Here is a 22452-nt window from a genome sequence, read left to right as displayed (position 1 = left end):
TAGAATGTAAATAAGAAAGAACTTTCTTGCATTTTATGTAATGGGTGAGACCATGAACATTCCAAAAAATCACAGACAACGGATGGGTAGAAGGCATGAGAATAAGATTAAGTAAACAAGAAGTGAGGAAGAGGAGACATTAAAAAAGAATCGAAATGCGACTCTGGGAAACCAAAAGGGGGGAAAGTGGAATATAAAGGCAGAATGAAAAGTTGAACAGACAAAGTAAAGATGAATAGGGAGGGAAACGGTATTAAAAATGCAAAGAAGAGGAAAAAAAGGAAGAAAAAGAGAGAAAGAAAAAGAATCCTAGACTGTTAACTACGGGTCTGGGTGCACCTACAGCAGCACCAAGGGAGACCTGACCCCCTCCAAGCAAAGAAGAATGGGGATCCGGGGAACAAGTAATAAAACTAAATATTGTGAAATGCATTTAGAATATGAGTACAACAAGAAAAATATGGAAAACCATATATCATTATCATGAAATATAAGCAATAAAATGTACAAAATAATCATGATATAAGAATCATGCAATAAGAGAAAAACAGGAGAAGAAAAGATTAAAATCAAGGGAAATGAAATAGAAACGAGACCTATTACATAATACATAATAAAAGAGGTGCGAAGATAGAGTGAAATAATTAGGAAAGTTAAATGAGAGGGATAGAGAAAACCAGCACTATCGTAAAGAGGGGGAGAAAAGAAGGTAGAAAGTACAGATAATAGTGCAGAGGAATAGACATAGGAAAATACAAGAACCTATTTTAAGAAATATATGAAAGTATCCAAAGCGGAGTATTCACTGAAGGAAGTGAATAATGTCACGTTAAACAATGAATACAATATTATGGGGAAAGGAATGCATTGGAAACGGACCATCATAGTAAAGGGAACAGTTTTGAGGCAAGCCCACAAAAAGAGATATACTCCGAGGAGGCCGAATGCGTAGTGTAAAACCAGGAAAGAAGAGGGACATAGAGAACACAGTGTAAAACAAAGAACAAAAGTGATCGCATCACATAAAGAAAAACGGCGTCAGAATAAAACCTAGACGAGAGAATAGTAATACGAGAAAAACAAAGAAGAAAAACACGAAAAGGAGACAAACCTACAATGGCACATAAAGAGAGAGGGAAAGAGATAGCATGTAGAGACAAGGAGGGAAAACCATAAAATCATGCAATAGAAGAAGAACAGAAGAAAATGATCAGAAACAATCCAAACATAGAAAACAATGAAACAAATGGACATCATTCAAAAGCAAAATAGTTAATAAAGAAATGGTGAGTAAATACCTTAATAACAATAACATCACTATAGCAGAGGGAATGAATAGGAAGAAAGAAAGAAAAGCTACCTGTGGAGAGGTAACAACCTTCTAGTATATAATAAGCAGAACCTGAAAATGAGTAAATAACTGCAAGACTAAAAATCACATAGTAATAGCAAATACAGAATAACAGTAGAGCAGAAGGTACTATACTGAACACTAAATATAAGGAACCATATTATATCATACATAAAGGTCACAGTGAACCAAACAAGCAGTAAAAGCATTATGAACAACGAATACTGCTATAAACGTATAGAATAAGAAAAAGAGAGAAAACCGTAGAACATAAAAAGAAATTCAGTCCGCATCAGAAGGCATTTTAAGAGGCGATCTAGACTTGTCTCTTTGCTGCGTGTTAGTGAGAGAGGAGACAGAATGTAGAACTGAATCCATGTCCTCCTGAGAGCGAGACAAACGAGCGAGATCTCTGCCACGTTGCCTAGAGTCAGGAGAGGTATATAAGTGAGATGTTGGTAGGTTGTGAGGAGGACTTGGACTGAGGAGGTTGGACCGAGGAAGAAGACGGAGTTTCCATATCACTGGATTTGATATCGTCTAGGAACCGTTGTGGAAGTGCAGGATCATAAAAGTCTTTGCACTCTCCATTCCTGGTAATACGAAAACGTGCAGGTTCAAATAATCCATATTTGATGTCCATTTATCGTAACTGGGGCCGCATAGAAAGAAACGCTTTCCGCCGTTCATTTGTTTCTTTAGAGAAGTCTGCAGCCATCTGGATGGTATGGCCTTGAAACAGGAAGGAGTCATGAGTGCGAGCGAATGTTAAAATCTGTCTGGTCTGCTCATGCCGAAGAAAACAAGCAATAATTGGCCTGGGCCTTGCCGAAGGACCAGAACGCAGAGGTCCCAGTCTATGAGTACGCTGGAGCTCAAGAGGAGGAGAAAAAGAAATTCCAGTCAAAGTGGGAAGGGCATTACAAAGAAAGGACTTCATATCTTGTTTTCCGATAATTTCTGAAAAACCAAAAAAACGGATATTGTCTCTACGACTGCGATCTTCCAAATCGATGATCTTACTATGTAGAAAAAGTAGATCTTGATCTGAACCCTGAACAGAATCCAGTCTGCTTTCTATATCCACTATTTTAGAGTCAATGATGCAATCCTTGTGTGGAAAGTAGTGAGTTCTGCCCTGATAGACTTTGTCTCTGCAGTTAATGAAGTCATGGCAATGTCCAGACCCTCCAAACGCCGGTTAACTCCAGAGAGTTCTTGCAAAACGCGTTGCATAGTATCAGAGAGGGATTTGTCGCTCTGAAGTGATATAGCTTGTGGTGGAGAAGGTGACGCAGATCCATTACCTTTAGCTGTCGAAGTAGAGGATTGTTTAACCACATCAGTGAAAAGTGTTTGTTTAGGCCACGACCCCCATTCCTATTGTTAGACATTTCCGTGCACCGTGTAGAGGTGGTCTACAGTAGCGAATACAGAAAATATTGGAATATGAGGCAATGATGAAATACACCAAATAACAGGAAAGTAGTAAAATAGGAGCAGCAAGTGAATATCCAAAACTAACAGCATACAATTAATACCTGAAATTCGAAAAAATCATTCTAGCATTGCCACAAAATAACAAGCAGTATGCTAGTAAACCAAAGTAGTGCTGAAGTGTCAAGTCACACATACAAAATGTACCTCAGAAACAAAGCATGGAAAGACAGTAAATGAGTACAACAGTGAATTATCAATGCAATGATGACAAAGTGGTTGTACATAATGTGAGAGTACGCACTGAATGTGAAGATAAAGCGGTTCTCAAATGAAAGGTAGTATAGGAAATAAGAGAAGTGGCATACACTCAGGACTGACACAAAGAAAACATGAGATTATGGTGCTGGTATATAAAGCAATGACAGTGAATGGGAGTGAAAAGTGTGAATAAGATGAGGTAACAAACCTGCAACGGTATACAAACAAATGTAGGGCTGCAAACTATAAGAAAATGCTCGTCACATATGAGGGTGGAACATAGGGGGGGGAGTTACCATTCCACCAGAACCAATGCAAACAAAACAAAGCCCATGAACTTAGAATAGAAAGCAGTGATTGCAAATGAAGATGTAACCCCTGTTCCCTACCACCTGTCTCCCCCTGTAAAAGCTGAGCCAGCAAGGTAACATATTGGAAGTACAGGAGAAAATATGTACTAGAAATGAGAAAACTGATAAGGGCAAGTCAATCTGACACAGATGTCACTCATGGAACATAAGTAGCTAAGCAAAAGTGCCAAAACCAGTTGTTGAAAGTCAATGGGAAAAAAGGACCAGTACTCCTGCACGTAAATCTGCCAGTACCGTTAGTTTTGCCCCTTCAAGTGACTTTCATATTTTGCATCCACTCGTAATGCAAAAATTAAAAGTAATAATGTAGGCAATATGAGCTCTGCCAGTATTGATATAACCGTTGGGCATAAGTGTACATGGAAGTAAGTAGACACGCTGCAGTGACATAAGAAAGATGTCAGACTGTCAAGTTTCCCTTCGTTCCTGTGGTGGTGTCATTTCCAGTTAAAAACAGTCAAAAAGGCATTGTTGGAAACTATTGGGGGAAAATGAGCATGAAAGGAGCCTGTGGAGGGCGCTGTTTACGGTCACAACATGGGCAGTGAAGAACCACTACAGCTGTGGCAAAGCGCGCTCCCACCGTCTGAAGAGGCGCGGCCTTGAATGTGAGGAGGCGCGGCCCTGGTGTAGCTCAGGCGCCGCGTCAGCTGATGAGAGGCGCGGCCACAGAAGCGCGCGAATGCCGAGGCGTACACTGCTGGAGACGGCCGCCTCACCGTCACTTCGCAAGCTTGAGAGCAAAAGCCGCTAGCCGGGAGAAGAGGATACTGCAACAACCCTCATGGATCACGGGGTCCTGCCAGCACAATGGAGACGACCCACTCGAGCAGGTAGGGCGAAGAAGCTCGTCAGGGGTTCGTCCCTCGGCGGAGCTCGCTTAGCAGGCGGCCATCTTCCTGTGTGGCCAGACCACGCCCCCGAATTACAGTTTAAATAGTCATTTGAGCGCAGGGTCATTCTCTTAAACAGCGACAAGTTATGGTGCACCACAAGCAAGGGTAGTCCCCCCCCCCCCCCCCTCTTTCCGACCTGAACCTTAATCATTTTTCTCACAGTTAAAAAGTTGGGATTCCTATTCTACATCAAGATGCTCTCTGGAGAGCTCTTGGGGACCGGGATTAAAACCACATAGTTTTACCAGCGTCCAAGGTTAGCGCCCCTCTGTGTATCCTTGGGAGTCAGAGTCTGAATGTGGAGGAGGGCACCTCTACTGACACCAATCTTCTGCCTCATCGGCCGCCGAGACTCCTTTCTTCACCTTCTTTTCGATCGTGCGCCAGCCCTCCAGCCAGTCCTATGCATCTTCAGGGCGAGTAAAAAGCCATGACTTCCCATTGGCTTCCACTCGCAACTTAGCGGGGAACATCATTGCATATTTAACATCTTGGTCTCGGAGAGCCCGTTTCACCTCCAGGAAGCTGCGTCTGTTTCTTCACCCTCAGTGAGAAATCGGGAAAGAAAATGATTTTGCTGTTTTCGAAGGTTAGCGGCGGGGCCGCCCTTGCTGTTTGAAGAATGATGTCCCGTTCTCGGAAATTGAACACTCCGCTTGGGTCGACCTCCCGCCACACGATGGGCTCTTTTAATCGAAAAACATTTTGAGAGTCCTCTGGCTGTAAATGCTTAAGGACCAACTCTTCGACAAAAAGGTCCGCTGCTTGCTCCTCTGCACACTCTGGAACGCCTATAATGCGGGCGTTGTCTCGCCGCATTCTGCCTTCATAATCGTCTAACTGTTGAGCCATCGCTTCATGGGAGGAGCGCAGGTCAGTGACTTGTCGCTTGAGAAGGCTAGTGTTGTTACTCAGTTTCTTGGTTGTACTCTTTACTGTGCCCACACTCTCTGCAATTTTTTTCATGTCCTCCCGGATCATTCCCACATCTGTGGCTACTGCGTTGATCTTCACCTCAAGGGACGTTCTAATCACCGAAATCATTTTGAGAAGATCCTTATTTGTGGGTTCCGCCCGCCTTCCGGGGCCGCTACCTCTCCACGGTCGCCACTCAGTAGATTTTGCCAGGCGAATTCTCCAGCCTGGTCTGAGTAGTCATCCTGTTACGTCCGGACGCCATGGTCGCTGTCCCAGAGGCGCCACCCGGTGTTGGGGCGCGGCTGCTACTCCCCGCCGCCTGCAGTGGAATCTTCCACCCGGCCTGTCAAATTTTGCAGAGAGCACCCTAACTGGAGGGGTATTCAACAGGATATATGGTGCCAATAGAGTTCCAGCGGCACCCCATCAAACTCTCACCGCAGCAAGAGGGGACCGGGGCATGGTTGAGCCTCCACCCTCACAGCACTCATGCCGTCTTCTCCGCAACAACTCTTGTTGCACCACCCTTTGAACAGACCAAATCGATGCGGGGGCTAGGAGTCCCGGGTTAGAACTGATAATAACAACCCCACTGGCGCAGTGCATGACCTCACAGGACCCTGGCGTGAAACACTCCTGTTGTGCTGGGGTTCACGCGTACTCTAGACGGCCAGGGTCCCACCAGCAGACCGCGCTGGCCTCAGCAATTTCACGGGGAAAAGTTATGGCAGGACATCAGTACCGGGTCTCCTCGTTTCGCCGCAGGGCCATGCATCAGCTACACTGGGCACTCAGCGGGTCACGGGCCGCCAGAGAGTATTGTGCCCTCCTGAATCAACATGCGAGAGGCCCCCTCAGGCACAATAGTAGAGGCCGCTGGGCCGCTTCCAGTCCCACTCACGTAAGCAGTTCGAGGCCTGGTCGTCTCCTCCCCTGCAGGCACCGTCACCGCCCGCACTCCGGCCAGTCACACCTGGGACCTTGAAGAAGATCTCTGTTGCAGTCGCCAATTCCCGGGTGGAGTGCCGGCAATTGCGATCAGTCACTCGTCTCGGTCCCTGGGGTGGTAGGCCGCAGCCGCGGCTTCACGTAGCACAGTCCTCCGGCTGAGGTGCACCTCCTCCAGTGCGGCCTCCGGCAAGGATGCTGTCCACGGAGCTCTGCACGGGTGTGGTCTCCAATCAGCCCCAAACTTGTCCGCAATGTCGCTGGGCGCCACCGGACAGCGAAGAGGGCATCAGGGTGCAGGCCAGGTCGGCGGGACACAGGATTAGCCGGATAATGTGGGAGTGGCGCTCCGGAGCGAAGCTACCAGCGGCCATTCCCGTCTGCGGTTAGCCACGCCCCTCAAGGAGCCATTTTTAATTCAGTCACTTGCACAAAAGGGGTTATTGGTAGCAGTAGAAGGAAAGGAACATCCAAAAGAATCCGGTTTGCTCAGGCTTTTAGTCTAGAGAATATCACAGGATCAAGGTGTTATAAACACCTTTCAGGAGAGGCTGCAGAACGTCTGGACAAGTCATGAACACCAGGAACTAGGAAAAGATACGAGGGTGCATGGACAAATGAGTGTGTTGGTAAATGGAAAGGGATTTGGATCCTGTGAAAGCGAATACGTTTATAGTAATAAATTTGCCATTAGAAAGGGCTTCTATAAAGAGCCATAAAATGGTATAGGATTGTTTTCAGGATCTTGAGAAATGTACTCTGGAAGCTAACAACATTGTTGTGTTTGATATAATTTAAAAGATTATCTGATTTTAAGATTTTAGACTTATAGAATAAGTATTTCCGATCAAATGGGCTGTATTTTGAGATTTGAAGAATAACAGTCTTATCTCAAGCTATCCAAGTTTTGATGATCATCCGAAGTAATGTGTGGCACTTTGCAAATAGAGTGCTTGAAAAAGAGCAGGTGGTGGGATGGAAATACAGAACCTTTCATTCTTAACTCACTGCATACGCTGCGAATGCTCTGTCCCAAATCTGATCTCTGACGAATGGAATTCTCGCGCTAAGTCAATCTGGAAGCTTAAAGATCCACCATCTGTGAACCTACACCTTTCTGAATCTTCTCAAATATCTTTTTTTAATTTCCAATTGCTTTAATCCACTATATTCCATTCTGCCACTGCAATCTCTGCTCCTGGTAAGTACTGTGCTCTTAATCCTATCTTATGTTTCAAACGAAGCTTCCCGAGTCCATTCAAGGTTAACCACAAGAATGAGCTGAAATATCTGAAAGAGACACGTTAGTATTAGATTCCTTACCTTAGAATATCCCCAGGCGTCAGACTGGATCCGGAAACTTTTGCGTAGCAGTACCCTTGCGCGTCGGTAGGCGTCGTCTGCGGCTCCGCGTCCGTCGTCGGCGTCGTGGGCGCCGTGATGACGTCGTCGGAGTACTTAGACGCCGCCTCCGCGTGCTGACGTCAGTTCTTCTTTTTTCCGCGCCAGCAAGCGCAGATCTGGAAAAAGCAGAAACCCTAGTCAATGTTTGACTAACTTTTTTGATCACTTTTGATTGTTCTCGAAGTCTCTCGACTCCGAATGGTGCCGTAGGGATGCCCGGGTTCAAGCACTGTGATGATTGCGACCGCCTGATGTCGGTCACGGATCCTCACCGCGTGTGTTTATCTTGTCTGGGCGTCGACCACGACGACAAGGCCTGCTCCTACTGCCGGGCCCTCTCTTCGAAAGCCAGGCGGGAGCGGTCCCGCAGGCGCCTCGAACTCCGGCAGTCGGTGCCGCGCCGTGAGAGGTCCCGATCCCATGGGAGGTCGAGGGACAGGTCGCGGGCTCAGAGCCACCACAGTTCCGAGAGTAGGCTGCACTCTTCCGGGTCGAAGTCGTCGTCAGGTAAGAGGCACAAGAAGTCCAAGCGGCGTCATCGCTCTTTGGACTCCCCCCGACGCTCGCGTGATGCGGCCGGGGGTTCGGGTGACACCACCAACGCGGCTCCGTCGGAGTCGCGGGCGCCGCGTGCAGCTCCACACCCTCCGGTCCCTGGGCTGAACGCGTCGCAGGAGGAGATCGAGCGCTTCCTCATGGCCACGAGGAAACTCTCTCCTCCGACGGGCTCCGCGGCGCCTTCGGGCCCAGCGGACCCATCTGGGACCCCTAGCGGGTCGGCGGCTCCGGCCCCGACGCTGTCGGGTGCTTCGGCCCCGACGCCGCCGATGCCTTTGGGCCCAGCGCCGCAGGTCCCCACTATCCCGACGCCGCCGGCGCCGAGGGCCCGGCGCCGAGGGGTTCAGTTGTTCCGGCGCCGCCGGCGCCTTCGGGCCTGGCGCCGCAGGACGCCGCTGGACCTCCTTCGGGATCTGGTTCGTCGCCAGTGGACCTTACGACCTCCCCGGTGTCGGACCCTCAGGTGTCGCCTCCGGCGCCGTCCTCGGGCGGCGCCGTCCCCGGTTCCACCTTCGTTCCTGTTCAGCCGTCGGGACGGCCCCAATGGGCGCCGCTCCAGACGTCGTTTGGTGAATTTCACTTTTATGAACAGGCCCCATTAGTTGAGAACCCTGAGTTTCAGGATATGGGTGATGAAGAGGACTGGGAGGGGTCTGAGGACCCTCTGACCAGAGAGTGTCCCTCTCATGAGGACTGGACAGGAGACCTTGGGGAGGCCAGTGGCCTGGACACCTCTCCAGAAACTGGTTTTGTCTCCCCTCCTACCGTGGCTTCGGAGGAGGGGGCAACCTATAGTGTGGTGCTGATGAGGGCTGCCAAGGCCTTCGGCCTTGAGCTCCCCGTCGCGGCCGTGAGGACTAATCTCCTCACTGAGGTCCTTAAACCGCAGTCAAGCTCGGCCGAGCCTCTGCTGCCCTTTAATGAGGTCTTGACCGACGTTCTTCTGGGCACTTGGTCCAAGCCCGCTACGGGTTCGCCCGTAGATAGGAACGTGGCCAGACGCCACCGCCCAGTCCCGGGCGACCCATGTTTCCTGTCCACCCACCCCACCCGAGAGTCTGGTCATCCAGGCCTCTAATTCCCAGACCGCATTCCCGTCCGCCCCGCCGGACAGGGAATCCAAGAGGTATGAGCAGTATGGAAAGAAGATATTCTCATCCCTTAGTCTTGGTCTGCGGTCTTCCAACACCGCATGCCTCTTGGGCCGTTACACCCACTCCCTGTGGGATACGGTTGCGGATGTGCTGCCAGAGTGTCCGTTGGAGGTACGGGCCAAACTCGGCCAAGCCCTTGTGGAGGGCCGGGACGCAGCCAAGTATTCCATTAGGTGTGGGCTGGATACCACCGACTCGCTAGGCAGAGCGATGGCAACGACGGTGGCGGTCAGACGCCACGCCTGGCTGAGTTCCCCCAACTTTTCGGCAGATGTCCAGAACACACTCATGGACATGCCGTTCGATGGCCGTCGCCTCTTTGGCGACAAAGCAGACCATGCGCTCGAGCGCTTTAAGGACTCCAGGGCTACGGCCAAGTCCTTGGTCCTCTCGGCCCCGCGCCAGCAATCGGCTGCTTATCACTCCTTTCGTGGCCACGGAAGGGGTGCGCCCACACGTGCCTCTAGCCACGCTCCGCAGGGCAATACCCAACGCGGTGGCGGCCGTGGTAACCGCCGTCCGGGCGGTAGGGGTCGACGGCGAGGTCAGTCCACACTTTTCCCCGCAGCATCCGCCTCAAAACCCTCCTAGTCCGTGCTTTCAGGCCCATGTGACGCCAGTGGGGGGCAGGGTTCGCCATCACCACCTCCACTGGCGCACTGTCACTTCGGACAGGTGGATGCTGCAAATCGTCCGAAGGGGCTACTCCCTCCCCTTCGAGGCGACTCCTCCAGCCATGCCACCGCAGAACCACCGTGTATCCGGGGATCATTTGCGACTTCTGCAGGAGGAAGTTACGGCCCTCTTGGCCAAGGGGGCCATCGAGCGTGTTCCTGGGCCAGAAGTAGGGTGTGGTTGCTACTCCCACTACTTTCTGGTACCCAAGAAGGGCAAAGGGGGCCTACGCCCTATCTTGGATCTACGGAACGTCAACGGCTTCCTCCGGAAGGAGAAGTTCAAGATGCTGACACTGGCTCAGGTCCTAGCTGCCCTGGACCCAGGAGACTGGATGGTAGCGTTGGACTTGCAGGACGCTTATTTCCACATCCCCGTCCTGCCGGCCCACCGGCGCTACCTGCGGTTCACGGTTGGCCACGAGCACTTTCAGTTTACCGTGCTCCCCTTCGGCCTTACCAGCGCCCCACGGGTGTTCACAAAGGTGATGGTGGTGGTCGCAGCTCATCTGCGCAGGTTAGGGGTTTCAGTCTTCCCCTACCTCGACGACTGGTTGTTGAAGGCGGGCTCGCCCCAGACAGTTGTCAGCCACCTCCAGACTATGGCAGATCTCCTGCACCAGCTGGGGTTCTCCATCAATGTGCCAAAGTCACACCTGTGTCCCTCTCAGAAGCTCCTCTTCATCGGAGCGGTTCTGGACTAGGCGCAGTTTCGGGTTTATCCACCCGAACAGCGGGTCCGGGATATTCAGGCTCTGATTCCCATCTTTCAGCCGTTATCCCGGGTCTCGGTCAGGTTGACGCTGCGGCTTCTGGGGCTGATGGCCTCCTGCATCCTTCTGGTGCATCACGCCAGGTGGCGGATGCGGGTTCTGCAGTGGGACCTGAAGTTTCAGTGGGCCCAGCATCAGGGCAATCTGTCCGACCACGTCCTGATCTCGGAGGGCACTGCGAGACAGCTGCAGTGGTGGCTCACGGACCGCGATTGGGTCAGCGGCAGATCCCTCTCCCTTCCCCAACCGGAGCACTTAGTTGTGACGGACGCGTCCCTCCAGGGCTGGGGAGGCCACATGGGAGAGGCGGAGATCAGAGGCCTCTGGTCTCCGGCGGAGGCCCGGCTCCACATCAACCTGTTGGAGTTACGGGCGATTCGTCTAGCACTGAAGGCATTCCTCCCCTGTGTCCGGCGGAGGAGTGTAGTGCAGGTGTTCACGGACAACACCACCGCCATGTGGTATTGCAACAAACAGGGCGGGGTGGGGTCGTGGACCCTTTGCCAGGAGGCTCTGCGCCTCTGGCAGTGGCTGGAACGCCAGGGCGTGACCCTGGTGGCTCAACACCTGGCGGGTTCTCTGAACGCCAGGGCGGACGAGCTCAGCCGTCGGTGCATGATGGATCACGAATGGCGTCTGAACTCTGACGTGGCGCAAATCCTCTTTCAGCGATGGGGAGAGCCTTGGTTAGATCTATTCGCCACCAAAGAGAACGCGCAATGTCATCAGTTCTGCGCGTTGGAATTTCCAAGGCGGAACTCCCTCGGAGACGCTTTTCGTCGCGAGTGGAGTTACGGTCTGTTGTACGCCTTTCAGCCTATACCACTTCTGCCCAGAGTGCTGAAGAAGATCAAGCGCGACCGGGCCCAAGTCATCCTTGTGGCTCCGGACTGGGCTAGAAGGTACTGGTATCCAGAGCTACTCAGTCTGTCAGTCGATCCCCCGGTTCGTCTGCCTCTTCAGGAGGACCTTCTGTCGCAGCAGCAGGTGACGGTCCTCCACCCGAACCTGTCCAGTCTCCACCTCCATGCTTGGAGATTGAGCGGCGACAGTTGAAGCCATTTGACTTGCCTCCTGAAGTCTGTAACGTCATTCTGGCAGCCAGGTGTCCCTCCACAAAATCGGTATACGCCTGCAGGTGGAACAGATTTGTGGCATGGTGCACAGAAAAGGCTGTGGATCCTCTTGCTGCCCCTCTTTCTGTGGCATGGTGCACAGAAAAGGCTGTGGATCCTCTTGCTGCCCCTCTTTCTGAGGTTCTTCGCTTCCTTCTTTCTCTTGCCCAGCAGGGCTCTGCTCTGGGCACTATCAAGGGCTACCTTTCTGCCCTTTCAGCCTTTCTCAGGCTACCTGATCAGCCTTCTTTGTTCAAGTCCCCTATTGTTAACAGATTTCTTAAGGGCATCACATAAACGTTTCCTCCTGTTCCGTTTGTGATGCCTCAGTGGGACTTGAACCTGGTTCTTACATTTCTGATGTGCTCTCCCTTTGAGCCACTTCACAACTGTCCTCTTCGCCTTCTGACTTTGAAGACTGCTTTCCTGGTTGCCATCACCTCTGCCAGGAGAGTGAGTGAGTGAGCTCCAGGCTCTTTCTTGTACTCCACCTTTCCTTTCTGTCCATCCGGACAAAGTGGTGCTACGTACCAAACCTTCTTTCCTGCCCAAGTTTGTCACGGCCTTCCACATCGGGCAGTCTATCACCTTGCCAACCTTCTGCATCCCTCTAAAGAGGAAGAGTGGCTCCACCGTCTGGACCCAAAACGTGCGTTCTCATTTTATTTGGATCGCACACGCCAGTTCCGGGTGGATTACCAACTCTTTGTTGGTTACGTGGGCGCTAAGAAGGGGAAAGCGGTACATAAGAGGACCATCTCCCGGTGGATCATCTTGTGTATCCAGGCATGCTACTCTCTGGCTAAGAAGGAGCCCCCTGCTGGATTACGGGCTCATTCTACCCGAGCCACGGCGACTACCACTGCCCTGGGCAGGGGTGTGCCCTTACAAGACATCTGTCAGGCAGCTACGTGGGCATCGCTGCACACGTTTGCAAGACACTACTGCCTGGACAGCCAAGTCCGGAGGGATGGCTTCTTTGGCCGTTCCGTCCTCCAGGACTTTCTGGTGTGATTATTGGTTCGCAGACCCACCACCGGGGTTGGTATTGCTGGGTTATCTATTCTAAGGTAAGGAATCTAATACTAACGTGTCTCTTTCAGATGCACAAGTTACTACTTGTGTAACGATATATCTGTAAGAGACATTAGTTAGTATTAGATTCCTTACCGACCCACCCATCCTCCCCGTTCTGCGAACCAATATCTAGGGTTAGGGTTGTCCCCTTTCAGGGCCCTAGTTTCAATGGCACCAGTGTTGGTTTTTAACATAGCTCTGCGTTTCTGGCGCGGAAAAGCTGTGTCAAAGAATTGACGTCAGCACGCGGAGGCGGCGTCTAAGTACTCCGACGACGTCATCACGGCGCCCACGACGGACGCGGAGCCGCAGACGACGCCTACCGACGCGCATGGGTACTGCTACGCAAAAGTTTCCGGATCCAGTCTGACGCCTGGGGATATTCTAAGGTAAGAAATCTAATACTAACTAATGTCTCTTACAGATATATCGTTACACAAGTAGTAACTCGTGCGTTTGTCAGGTACAACATTGGCTTTAAATTCTTCATGCTAAGTGAGTGAAATTCAGGCATTTACTATTCAGGATCCTTCCCTTAGATTGCAAAAGGACACGTCTCCGACAAACAGATCACAAGTGCTGTCAGACTTTTATCTAAATGAACCAGTTACTTTGAAGGTTTGTTTTGCAAAATCTAGCTACTCCGATGTAAAGATCGTTGCACTTCTTGACTTTCTGCTGAAATCTTAAATTCTGTCTTCATAAGACGAAGCGTTTCAGAATTCAAGACAATTCTGTTTTATTTGGTCTCCCAATAAGAGGTTAATCTCTCTCCTAGCAAGGCGTTGCACATTGGATTTTATTGACCATTAATATGGTTGTCGACTAAATTATAGAATACTTCCCAAGAGGAACAGCAGACTCTGGTGAAAACCATGAGTGAGTCCCGTTGGTGGACATATATAAAAGCTGCCATACATGTACTCCGTACTGCTTGTATAAGGGAATGTTCGCAGAATTGGTAATTGGTGAGGCAGTTCTTTGGTAGCTATTTCATGAGATGACCCTTTGTCTCCTCTCTGTGCTATTTCATTGTATTTCATGTGTAAAATGTAGAAATCCAATTTTTCTTCACAATGGTGCGAAGAAATCTGAGGTATGGTAGCCTCTATTGGGAGTTGATGCAAAGTGATTCCTTCCTATATGCTAAAGTTGGAATTTTCTTCTGCGGCTACTGGGTAACATAAGGCGACAATGCTTCAGGCCTTATTATAAAAACACTGCTCTCAGAAAATTAATGAAGGACTCTCATCTTGACAACTGGGAATGACTCAAGCATGTGAATTTATGGAAACACAAGTGTTCAAGACCTGCAGTAACCAATAAGTAACTTGTTCCTTATATTTGGTACATATTCTTTTTGTATAAAGATACCTTTGCCATCAAGAGCACCATATGCCTACCCACATTTGCCATTTTTGTCTTTAGTCCACAGGTAATTTCCCTGCCTTTCTCCAATAATGCTCTAGAAAAACTTTAGAATATTTGGAGCCTGAAGCATGGTTGGAGCCATGGTGGGATACGATGAAGTATTAGATCGTAGTTACTCACTCTTGCTCTTTTAGTCCCACCACATCCGTCCCTCTAAATGACACGTGAATTATATGTTTGCCATCTGTGCTCTCTGTTTCTGATGGTTTGTGTGATATGACAAGTCAAGTCTGTGAAAGCCAGCGGATATTTTGGGATGTGGGGGCAGGATCCTCTTATGAAATTGATCTTGCTTGTGCCAGGCTTCATGAAGAAAAGCCCTATGTCACTGTGTGCATGAGTCAGAAATGTGATTTTCTAATATTTGGATGACTTTGCTGTACCTCGTCTTAACGTCTCATGCAATCAGACTATCTTGCTCTACTTGCTGTATGTGAGTTCTTTTTTTTTTTTCCAGATGCTTAGATTTGTGCACTAGAATTGAAGCGATTGTGCAGAACAAAGAGCATATAGTACTGGCTTTCCAGAAGGAGTTTTATGTACCTCTATGAGCTTGTGATTGGGTTCTACAAGTTGGTTATGGAATAAAGCCTGCAACTTGGATTGCAAATGTCATCTTAAATGAAACGCTTTAAAATAAGTGGTGGAAAAATAGAACAATATGTTCATCTACTAAAGCTTATAGCCATACTATTTATTTATTTATTTATATGAAAGTTTTATATAGCGCGAACAAGACCCTTACGGGTATCAGAGTGCTTTACAATAAATGTGTATAGGCATATCAAACAATAAAGATAAGCACAACCGTAAGAATAAAATCAAAAAGCTTAATAAACGAACAAAGGATAGATCAAACATTAAGGATAAACAGGACCATCGTGATTGGCAGCAAAGACAATCAAAGATAGAAGGGCAAATCAGATAAGGTGCAAGACCTGATGGGTCGTTCCTTGCAAATTTTTTCAAACTTTTGTGAACTGTTCCAACTTCCATGCCTTGAAGATTTAGTACATGGAATGTCTACAGAATGGGATCTTTCATAGATTTGCATGCTTATATCACTTTGCCGTTCAGCTCAGAGACCCACAGGATCTTTAAAAGAGCTGTACAATAGTATTTTGATCGATACTTCTGCCTGTTGATTCCTCACCTTTTGATTCCTCACCTTCTGAATACCCCCTGCACCAGCATTCCGCGGGAAATTCTTTCCTAGCTCTTCCCACGCCGATGAGGAAGTCACAATGGACCGGCTCCGCATGCGGCATCGCGTGACGTCACCGGAGCCACAAAAGGACATTGTCGGCGTGATGACATCAGTTCCCTTTTTTCCGTGCCGTTGAAGCCAACGGATTTTCTGGGGCTCTCAATTTTCATAGAGAGAAAACTTTGTATCCTTGTTTCTGTTTCTTTAGGAAATGGCTTCTTCAGGAAATGGCTTCTTCGAGAAAAACAGGTTTTAAACCGTGTAGAGAATGTGGCAGGCATATGTCTATTACGGACCCGCACAAAGATTGTCTTTGGTGCCTTTCTTCGGACCACGATGTCAAAGAGTGCAGAAGCTGTAGAAAAATGAACCCGAAGGCGATCAAGGATCGGGAGGCCAAGTTGTTTATGACCAAAGCTAAAAAGGAGAAGAGAGGAAGGAAAAGGGCGAAGTCTTCGTCGTCGCATACTTCGAGATCGAAGAAAAATAAGAGGTCCAAGAAGAGACCCGCCTCGCGACATAGCTCTTCGAGGTCAAGAGTACTGGCGTCGAAGACGAGGTCAAGGTCAGTGACTCCAGTTGAACGATCTTGAAGAAAGGATTATGTTTCTCCGAAGCCGGCCTCTCCAGCTTCTGATGTCTCTTCTCATCATGATGATTCTCTGGCTCCAGCGGCTTCGCCGATCCGGGTGAGTCCTCTCCAGTCCGTGAGACTTCCCCTGTGCGGGTGCCGTCCCCGGCTCCGCAGCCTCCAGTTCAGCCTCAGGTGACTCTCCATCAGGAAGGTGCGGATCCTGACCCTCGACCCTGCAGAAAATCTCTGGTCCATTTACGGAGTTGTTTCCTCAACCAGTCATCCTCAAAGTCCAAGTCGTTATGTGGTAAGTTGAAGAAGTCTAAATGTTGTTTGACTTCAACGCACTCCTCTGTGTCCTCAGAATGGACGCAGGGCATCTTGGTGCCTCTAAATCCCACTCCTGCACTCCTTCTGCAGAGATGTTGCTAGAATCCACTCAGCACCTGCCAGCTGGGCCCTCTAAATCTGTTCCCTGATTCGACCGACTTTGGTCCTGAACTTTATCCTGACTCTGCGACCCTCACCAGAATTCGATCTATCTCCACTGCTACCGACATCACCTCCACAGTGGCTCATCGGCGTCAAGCTTGGTTGTGGTCAGTGAGCTTGTCAGGGTATGTCCAAGCAAACCTCATGGACACACTCTTCGATGGCTCTTGCCTACAAGGTGACAAGGCGGATGCAGTGCTGAAGTGTGACGGCTCAATCACTGGGTCTGTCAACTGCCCCCTGCCAACTGCACTCTTCCTTATGGCCCTTATGTGGATAGGGTAGGAGTTTCAGTCTCATCCACAATACCAGCCATACCCAGAGGGCTAGCAGGCTTCCCTGCCTTTTCATGGCAGTCGTCGATGTTTCTACAAGTCTTGTGGACACCAGGGACACAGTGCAGCCTTGTCCTCTGTCCCACCTGTTGCCGTGCCCCCATACCACCTTAGTGTGCCCCTAGCATCTGGTAGTAGACCAGTTCTGGTACTGTCATCTCAAACTTGTGGGCCACATATTGGCCGGCAGGGCTACATTCTTCCATTCCTAGAAACCCTGCCTCCTATGCTGCTGTGTGTACAGCGGCTGTGAGAGGATCACCTGTCCTTGTTAACATCCGGAGGTGCAGGCTCTTTTGACCAGAGGAGCCAACGAGAGGGTGCAGATGCCTGAAGTAAGTTGTGGTTGGTAGTTTCTGATGCTGATAAAGGACTAAGGCTTCCACCCTATTATAGACCTTTGCCCTCTCAGCGCTTTCCGGATTAAGGACCAATTCAAGATGCTCGCCCAGGTTCTGTTTGTCCTAGACCAGATAGATTAGATAGTAGTGGTGGACCTGCAGAACACTTACTTTGATATCCTTGTCTTGCGGACCCTGTAACATTGTTTGCGGTTCACGTGGGCCAAGCGCATTCCCAGTTCTCTGTGCTCCTCTATGGCATCACCAGTGCCCCCAAGGTGTTCACAAAAGTGATGGCGGTGTTGGCTGCTCATCTTTGGAATTTGGGGGTGCCAGTCTTTCCATACCTTGTTGACTGGCTGCTGAAGACTGGTGCACCACCAGACTAAGGCATACCTTCTACATTTGTTGGGGTTCACATGCCAAAGTCACACCAGACTCCTTCTGAAATACTTTCTTACATCTGAGCCATTCTGGACACGGTGCAGTTTCTGCGTCTACGCCCCAGTGCAGAATCCAGGACATTCGGGCTATGATCCTAATGTTTTAGCCTCGGTCCTGGATTTTTGTGAGACGGACTCTGGGGCTGCTGGGTGTGATGGTCTCCTGCATCTTGGTGGTGAAGCACTATAAATGGCATATATGGGCTCTGTAGTGGGATCTTACGTTCCAGCCATCAGGGCAATCTCAGTGATCGGGTCCAGATTTTGGAGGAAGCTGCAAAATATCTGTAGTGGTGGTTGTTGAATTGTGATTGGGTCAGCAGCAAACCCCTCTCCCTTACCCACCCTGGGTTGACAATGGTAACTATTCATCGCTTTTAGGAGCGGGTGGGCACCTGTGAGAGGAGGTGGTTGAAAGTCTCTAGTCTCCGGCGGATACCTGAATCCATATCATCTTGATGGAGCTGATTGCCATCCACTTGGCGTTGAAAGCCGTCCTGCCAGCCATCAAAATGAGGCTAGTTCAGATGTTCACAGGAAAACACTACCGCCATGTGCTACAGCAACACGCAGGGCTGGGTTGGGTCGTGGACCCTGTGCCAGGAGGCTGTCCACCTCATAGCTGGAATGCAGGACTAGTTCTTTGCCGCTGGTGGGATCTATGAACGCCCTGGGTGACAAACTCGGTTGTCGATGCCTTGCAGACCATAAATGGTTTCTACATCCGGAAGTGGTAAAAGCGATCTTCCAAGAATAGGGAGAACCTTGGCTCGATATATTTGCCAGTGTTGTGAATGCACAGTAACAACACTTATGATATTTGCAGTTTCAACAGCGGGTCTAGTTCAGAGACTCATTCCGCTTAGAGTACTGCTGATACTGCTCCTGTCCTGAGTTCTAAAGAAGATAAAGACCAACCAGGCCAAGTCATCCTAGTGGCTCCAGACTAGGCATGGAGAGTATATGATATTCCAAAGTCCAGAACATGTGTACCCGTATTTTAATCCGTCCGCCTCTTCGGGGGGATCTCCTGTCATGGTGGCAGGGCAGGGTCCTGCATCCAAACCTGTGCACTTCACCTTCATGTTTGGTGATAAGGCGGTGACAACTGAGTGTTTTCTATCTTCCTCACAAGATTGTTGATGTCATTTTGGAAGGCAGGCATCCCTCAAACAAAATCTGTATACATACGCCTGGAGTTGGGATAGGTGTGTGGCTTAGTGGTCAGCCAAGCATATTGCAAGTTTATAGCAAACTGTCTGAAATGTTACTGTTTTTGCTGTAATTGGCTCAGCAAGGCTCGAATCTTGTCTGGAATCCAGTATGCCACTTCGTTGGCTCTGCCGCAGAGATAATGTGCAATCACTGAAATGTTGCTGAGATGTTGCAGTCCAGGCAGAAATACCAAAAGTCCTAGGCCAGCTCCAGCCCCGCTAGTGCTTTTGACCGGGTCCCGCTGAGATGGTTGATATACCACACTGCTGAGACATTGCCCATCTACAGTAACACGCAGCACTGTGCTCTCTCTTTGGTCCCTCAACATGTGTCAAAAGAACCCGCTAGAAGTTCGAGCCAGTTAATATATAATTGTTGTTCTTTAGCAGACCATTTCCCTCCTGTGAATAACTCTCCGCAACAAATGCCCCAACCTTCTCTGCTGGCATCAGATTCTATGGCAAGGTCTGGGTTGAAACCGAAGAGTGCTCTTCCGTCACATGCTTCCATATGTGTGAGCTACCATCTCATCTCTGCCTTTGCCTTCTCTGTCATAGGAAACTTCTCTAAGTATGTCGCACCTCTGCGGAGGTGATGAGCCTTTATGCTTTCAAGGGGTCGGTTATGGAGTGGGCTGGGAAAAATTGCCTGAATAGATGAGGAAAGCAGTCCAACTGGGTGAGCTAGTATCAGTGAGGTGTGTTCCTTCAAAATAGTCTTGCAAAGCTTTTGCCAGATCTTCGCCATTTTATTCATCAGAATACTCAAGGTGACCTTTTTGGAGTCTATGGCAAACCCCCAAAATGTTGTTTTTTGAACTGGCGTCAGCAGTGACTTTCTCGCATTGATGACGAAACCCAAGCTCTCTAATAGGTGTACAGTTGTTTGGAGGAGCTCTCAGAGTCTCTTTGGACATTGGTCCATTAAGAGGATGTCATCCAGGTAGACTAACAGACTTAGCTCTCAGATGTCCCCATGGCTGGCGTCAGCACCTTGGTGAAGCACCAAGAAGTGTAAGAGAGACCAAATGTCAGGGAGGTGAACGTGTACAGTTGATATTCCCACAAAAACTGTAGGAATCTTCAATGTGGTGGCAAAATAACGACTGTGAAATACGCATCCTACAGGTTGAAGCTGCCATTCCAGTCAGAAGGACTGAGAATATCTCACAGGAGATTAATTTCTTCTATTTTGAAGTGGCAGTAGACCAGCTACTCGAACTCTTGCAGGTTGATTACTGGATGTAGACCCCCCCCCCCCATCACTTTTCTCCACCAGGATAAAGGTTGCTTATGAAGCCTTCTGGGTGCAGGGTGGTGTGGGATCTTGCCTGTTTGTTCAGCAGTTCCTCCACTTCCTGGGATACCAGGAGAAAATTCCTTCAGAAAAAGAGTAGTGGAGGGGGATACCTTGCCTTCGGAGTCATGTAATATTCTATATGAGCCCCCCTTATTGTCTGGAAGGCCCAGGCGTCTTATGTGAGACGTTCCCAATTGTTTGCAAACTGAGCCAAGCACCCTCCCACTTTTAGTTGGGAAGAATAGAGAACACTTGCCAGAGCCATTTCCGCGTGAACTTCCTCTTGGTCCCCCTCTGCATCCTCGGCAGCAAGGTCTCCTGGAAGGATAGAAACCTCAGAACCTGGAATAGTCTTGCCACTGACAGCTTTGAGAGCCTTGGACTCTGGAGGGAGCGGTTGTGAATGTGCGGCTGGCTGAGCGCCCTCTACCATGACCCTCCCTTGGGAAAACCTTTGGGGTAAATATGCATTTGATGGATACCTGTGCTTTTTCCAATTAAGTTAAGGTGGATACAAACTTCCTCATACCTTGCAAAGGAAGTCGACTCAACACTGTTCCCCACTGGGCCTCCATCCCTTCAGCTCTCTCCTATTTTTCATAGGGCATACTGGTATTGGCAAGCAGGAAGGTGCAGGTGCTTTAGAGCAGGTGGCTATGGATTCCTTGGGTGATGTCCCCTCGCCCCAGCAAGGAGGCTAGCAGGCCTCAGCCCTCAGTCCTGGTCACAGACAGAAGTCTTTCAGAGCTTCTGCTCCTCACACAGCCCGCCTAACTGCTTGCCAGATGACATTATTTAGAGTCTGAAGCTCCCCTGCGTATAATCCATTACCAGACACCAAATGTGATGTAGAGTCTGAGTCTTGGAAGTTTATATTGAGGGTCTGCTTCTTTTGAAGTGCCCACTCCTCTGCCTCTCTTCTTTTTTAAATCAGACTGTCACAGTAGTAGCGACTCTAAAGCTGAAAGCCCCAAAACGCAGGCCATTGGAGTGACAAGAGTTCACACCTGGATGTCAGCCACATTGATATCTGTATCACAAGGTTAGCACTACTCTTTATAAATGTCTTATTAACCCCATCTCCTTCCTGATATGTGCCAAACCCCTTCCTTGTTCTCTTTCACTGAATCAAAGAGCACCCTTTTGAAATGAGGCCTGGCTCTTTCCTCTATATACAGTGTATCCCATCCAGTTTACAGGAGTGCAGCAGTACACAAATCTGTCGGTGGGGTGGGTGCGGAATGTCTGTACCTCCTCGCCTCCTGTTTTCCCATGCTGGCCCGAGTCTACCTAAATGGAACCTAGGGTTTTCCCTTTTTGTACCATTCACAGGCACACATACTCCCAGCACAAGTATACAGCATACCCACACTGCACAGCACAGTATCCTTCCTGTAGTGCACAACTCGTAGGCATACATACACCCAGCACATACATTTTCTATCCCAACAGAATCACACTGCATCTGTCTGTACAAGGATGAAAGATTCCCTAAGAGGCACCTTGTACATCAGCACCCTTCATCCCTCTTATTGTTTTACAATCTGTGCGATAATGGCTTTGATATCACATTTAATGGCAATATTCTTCTTCTTTGTATGTGTGTAAACTTGAATTAAAATGGACTTTAGTTATATTTGTGTGTATAACTACTATTCAATTGAAAACATTTATTAAATGCTATTTTGTGCCCTTGTATTGTATTCTAGAAGTTAGATAATTTTTTTGAAGCAGGTTTTTTTTCAAATGTTTTTATCTATTCTCTTTATATTTGTTTTAGGATGCAAGGAAAGCATGTAGTGACACAACTCTTGCACAGGTAAAATATCTTTAATGTGTACTTTACTTGAAACATTTGCATGCTCTTTAACTGTGAATTAGATCACGTTTTATTGTCTGTATTTTCTTGCTTGTTTTTCGTGCTTTTGATAAAAACTGTACTGTTTTACCTTATCTGATAGAGGCATCTAGCCGCAGATTCCGTTACTTAGAATATCTCCTCAGGCGTCAGACTGGATCCAGAAAATCTTTTTTCCCCAGCAATACCTCTGCACGCCAGGAGGTTGGTGTCGCTCGGCTCCGTCCTAACGTCGTCCACGGAAGCGATCTCAATGAAGACATTCCCCCCCCCCCCGGCGTGCTGACGTCAGATTTCTCCTTTTTCGCGTCCTAGCGCGT

At 49.0% G+C, this 22452-nt stretch overlaps 1 protein-coding gene across 2 annotated transcripts in view; it reads left to right on the top strand.

Annotated features, from left to right (window-relative positions):
- Positions 1–22452, top strand: part of GNB4 (G protein subunit beta 4) — a 708510-nt gene that overhangs the window by 351878 nt on the left and 334180 nt on the right. For both annotated transcript variants that reach the window (XM_078665739.1, XM_078665738.1), the window contains one exon: positions 22055–22093. In XM_078665739.1, the coding sequence (XP_078521865.1) occupies positions 22055–22093 (39 nt within the window). The remainder of the gene's footprint in view (positions 1–22054; positions 22094–22452) is intronic.

This window comes from Lissotriton helveticus, chromosome 11, assembly GCF_964261635.1.
Source record: "Lissotriton helveticus chromosome 11, aLisHel1.1, whole genome shotgun sequence".
NCBI lineage: Eukaryota > Metazoa > Chordata > Amphibia > Caudata > Salamandridae > Lissotriton > Lissotriton helveticus.
Note: the sequence above shows the minus strand (reverse complement) of the source record. Positions and strands in the feature narration are given on the sequence as shown.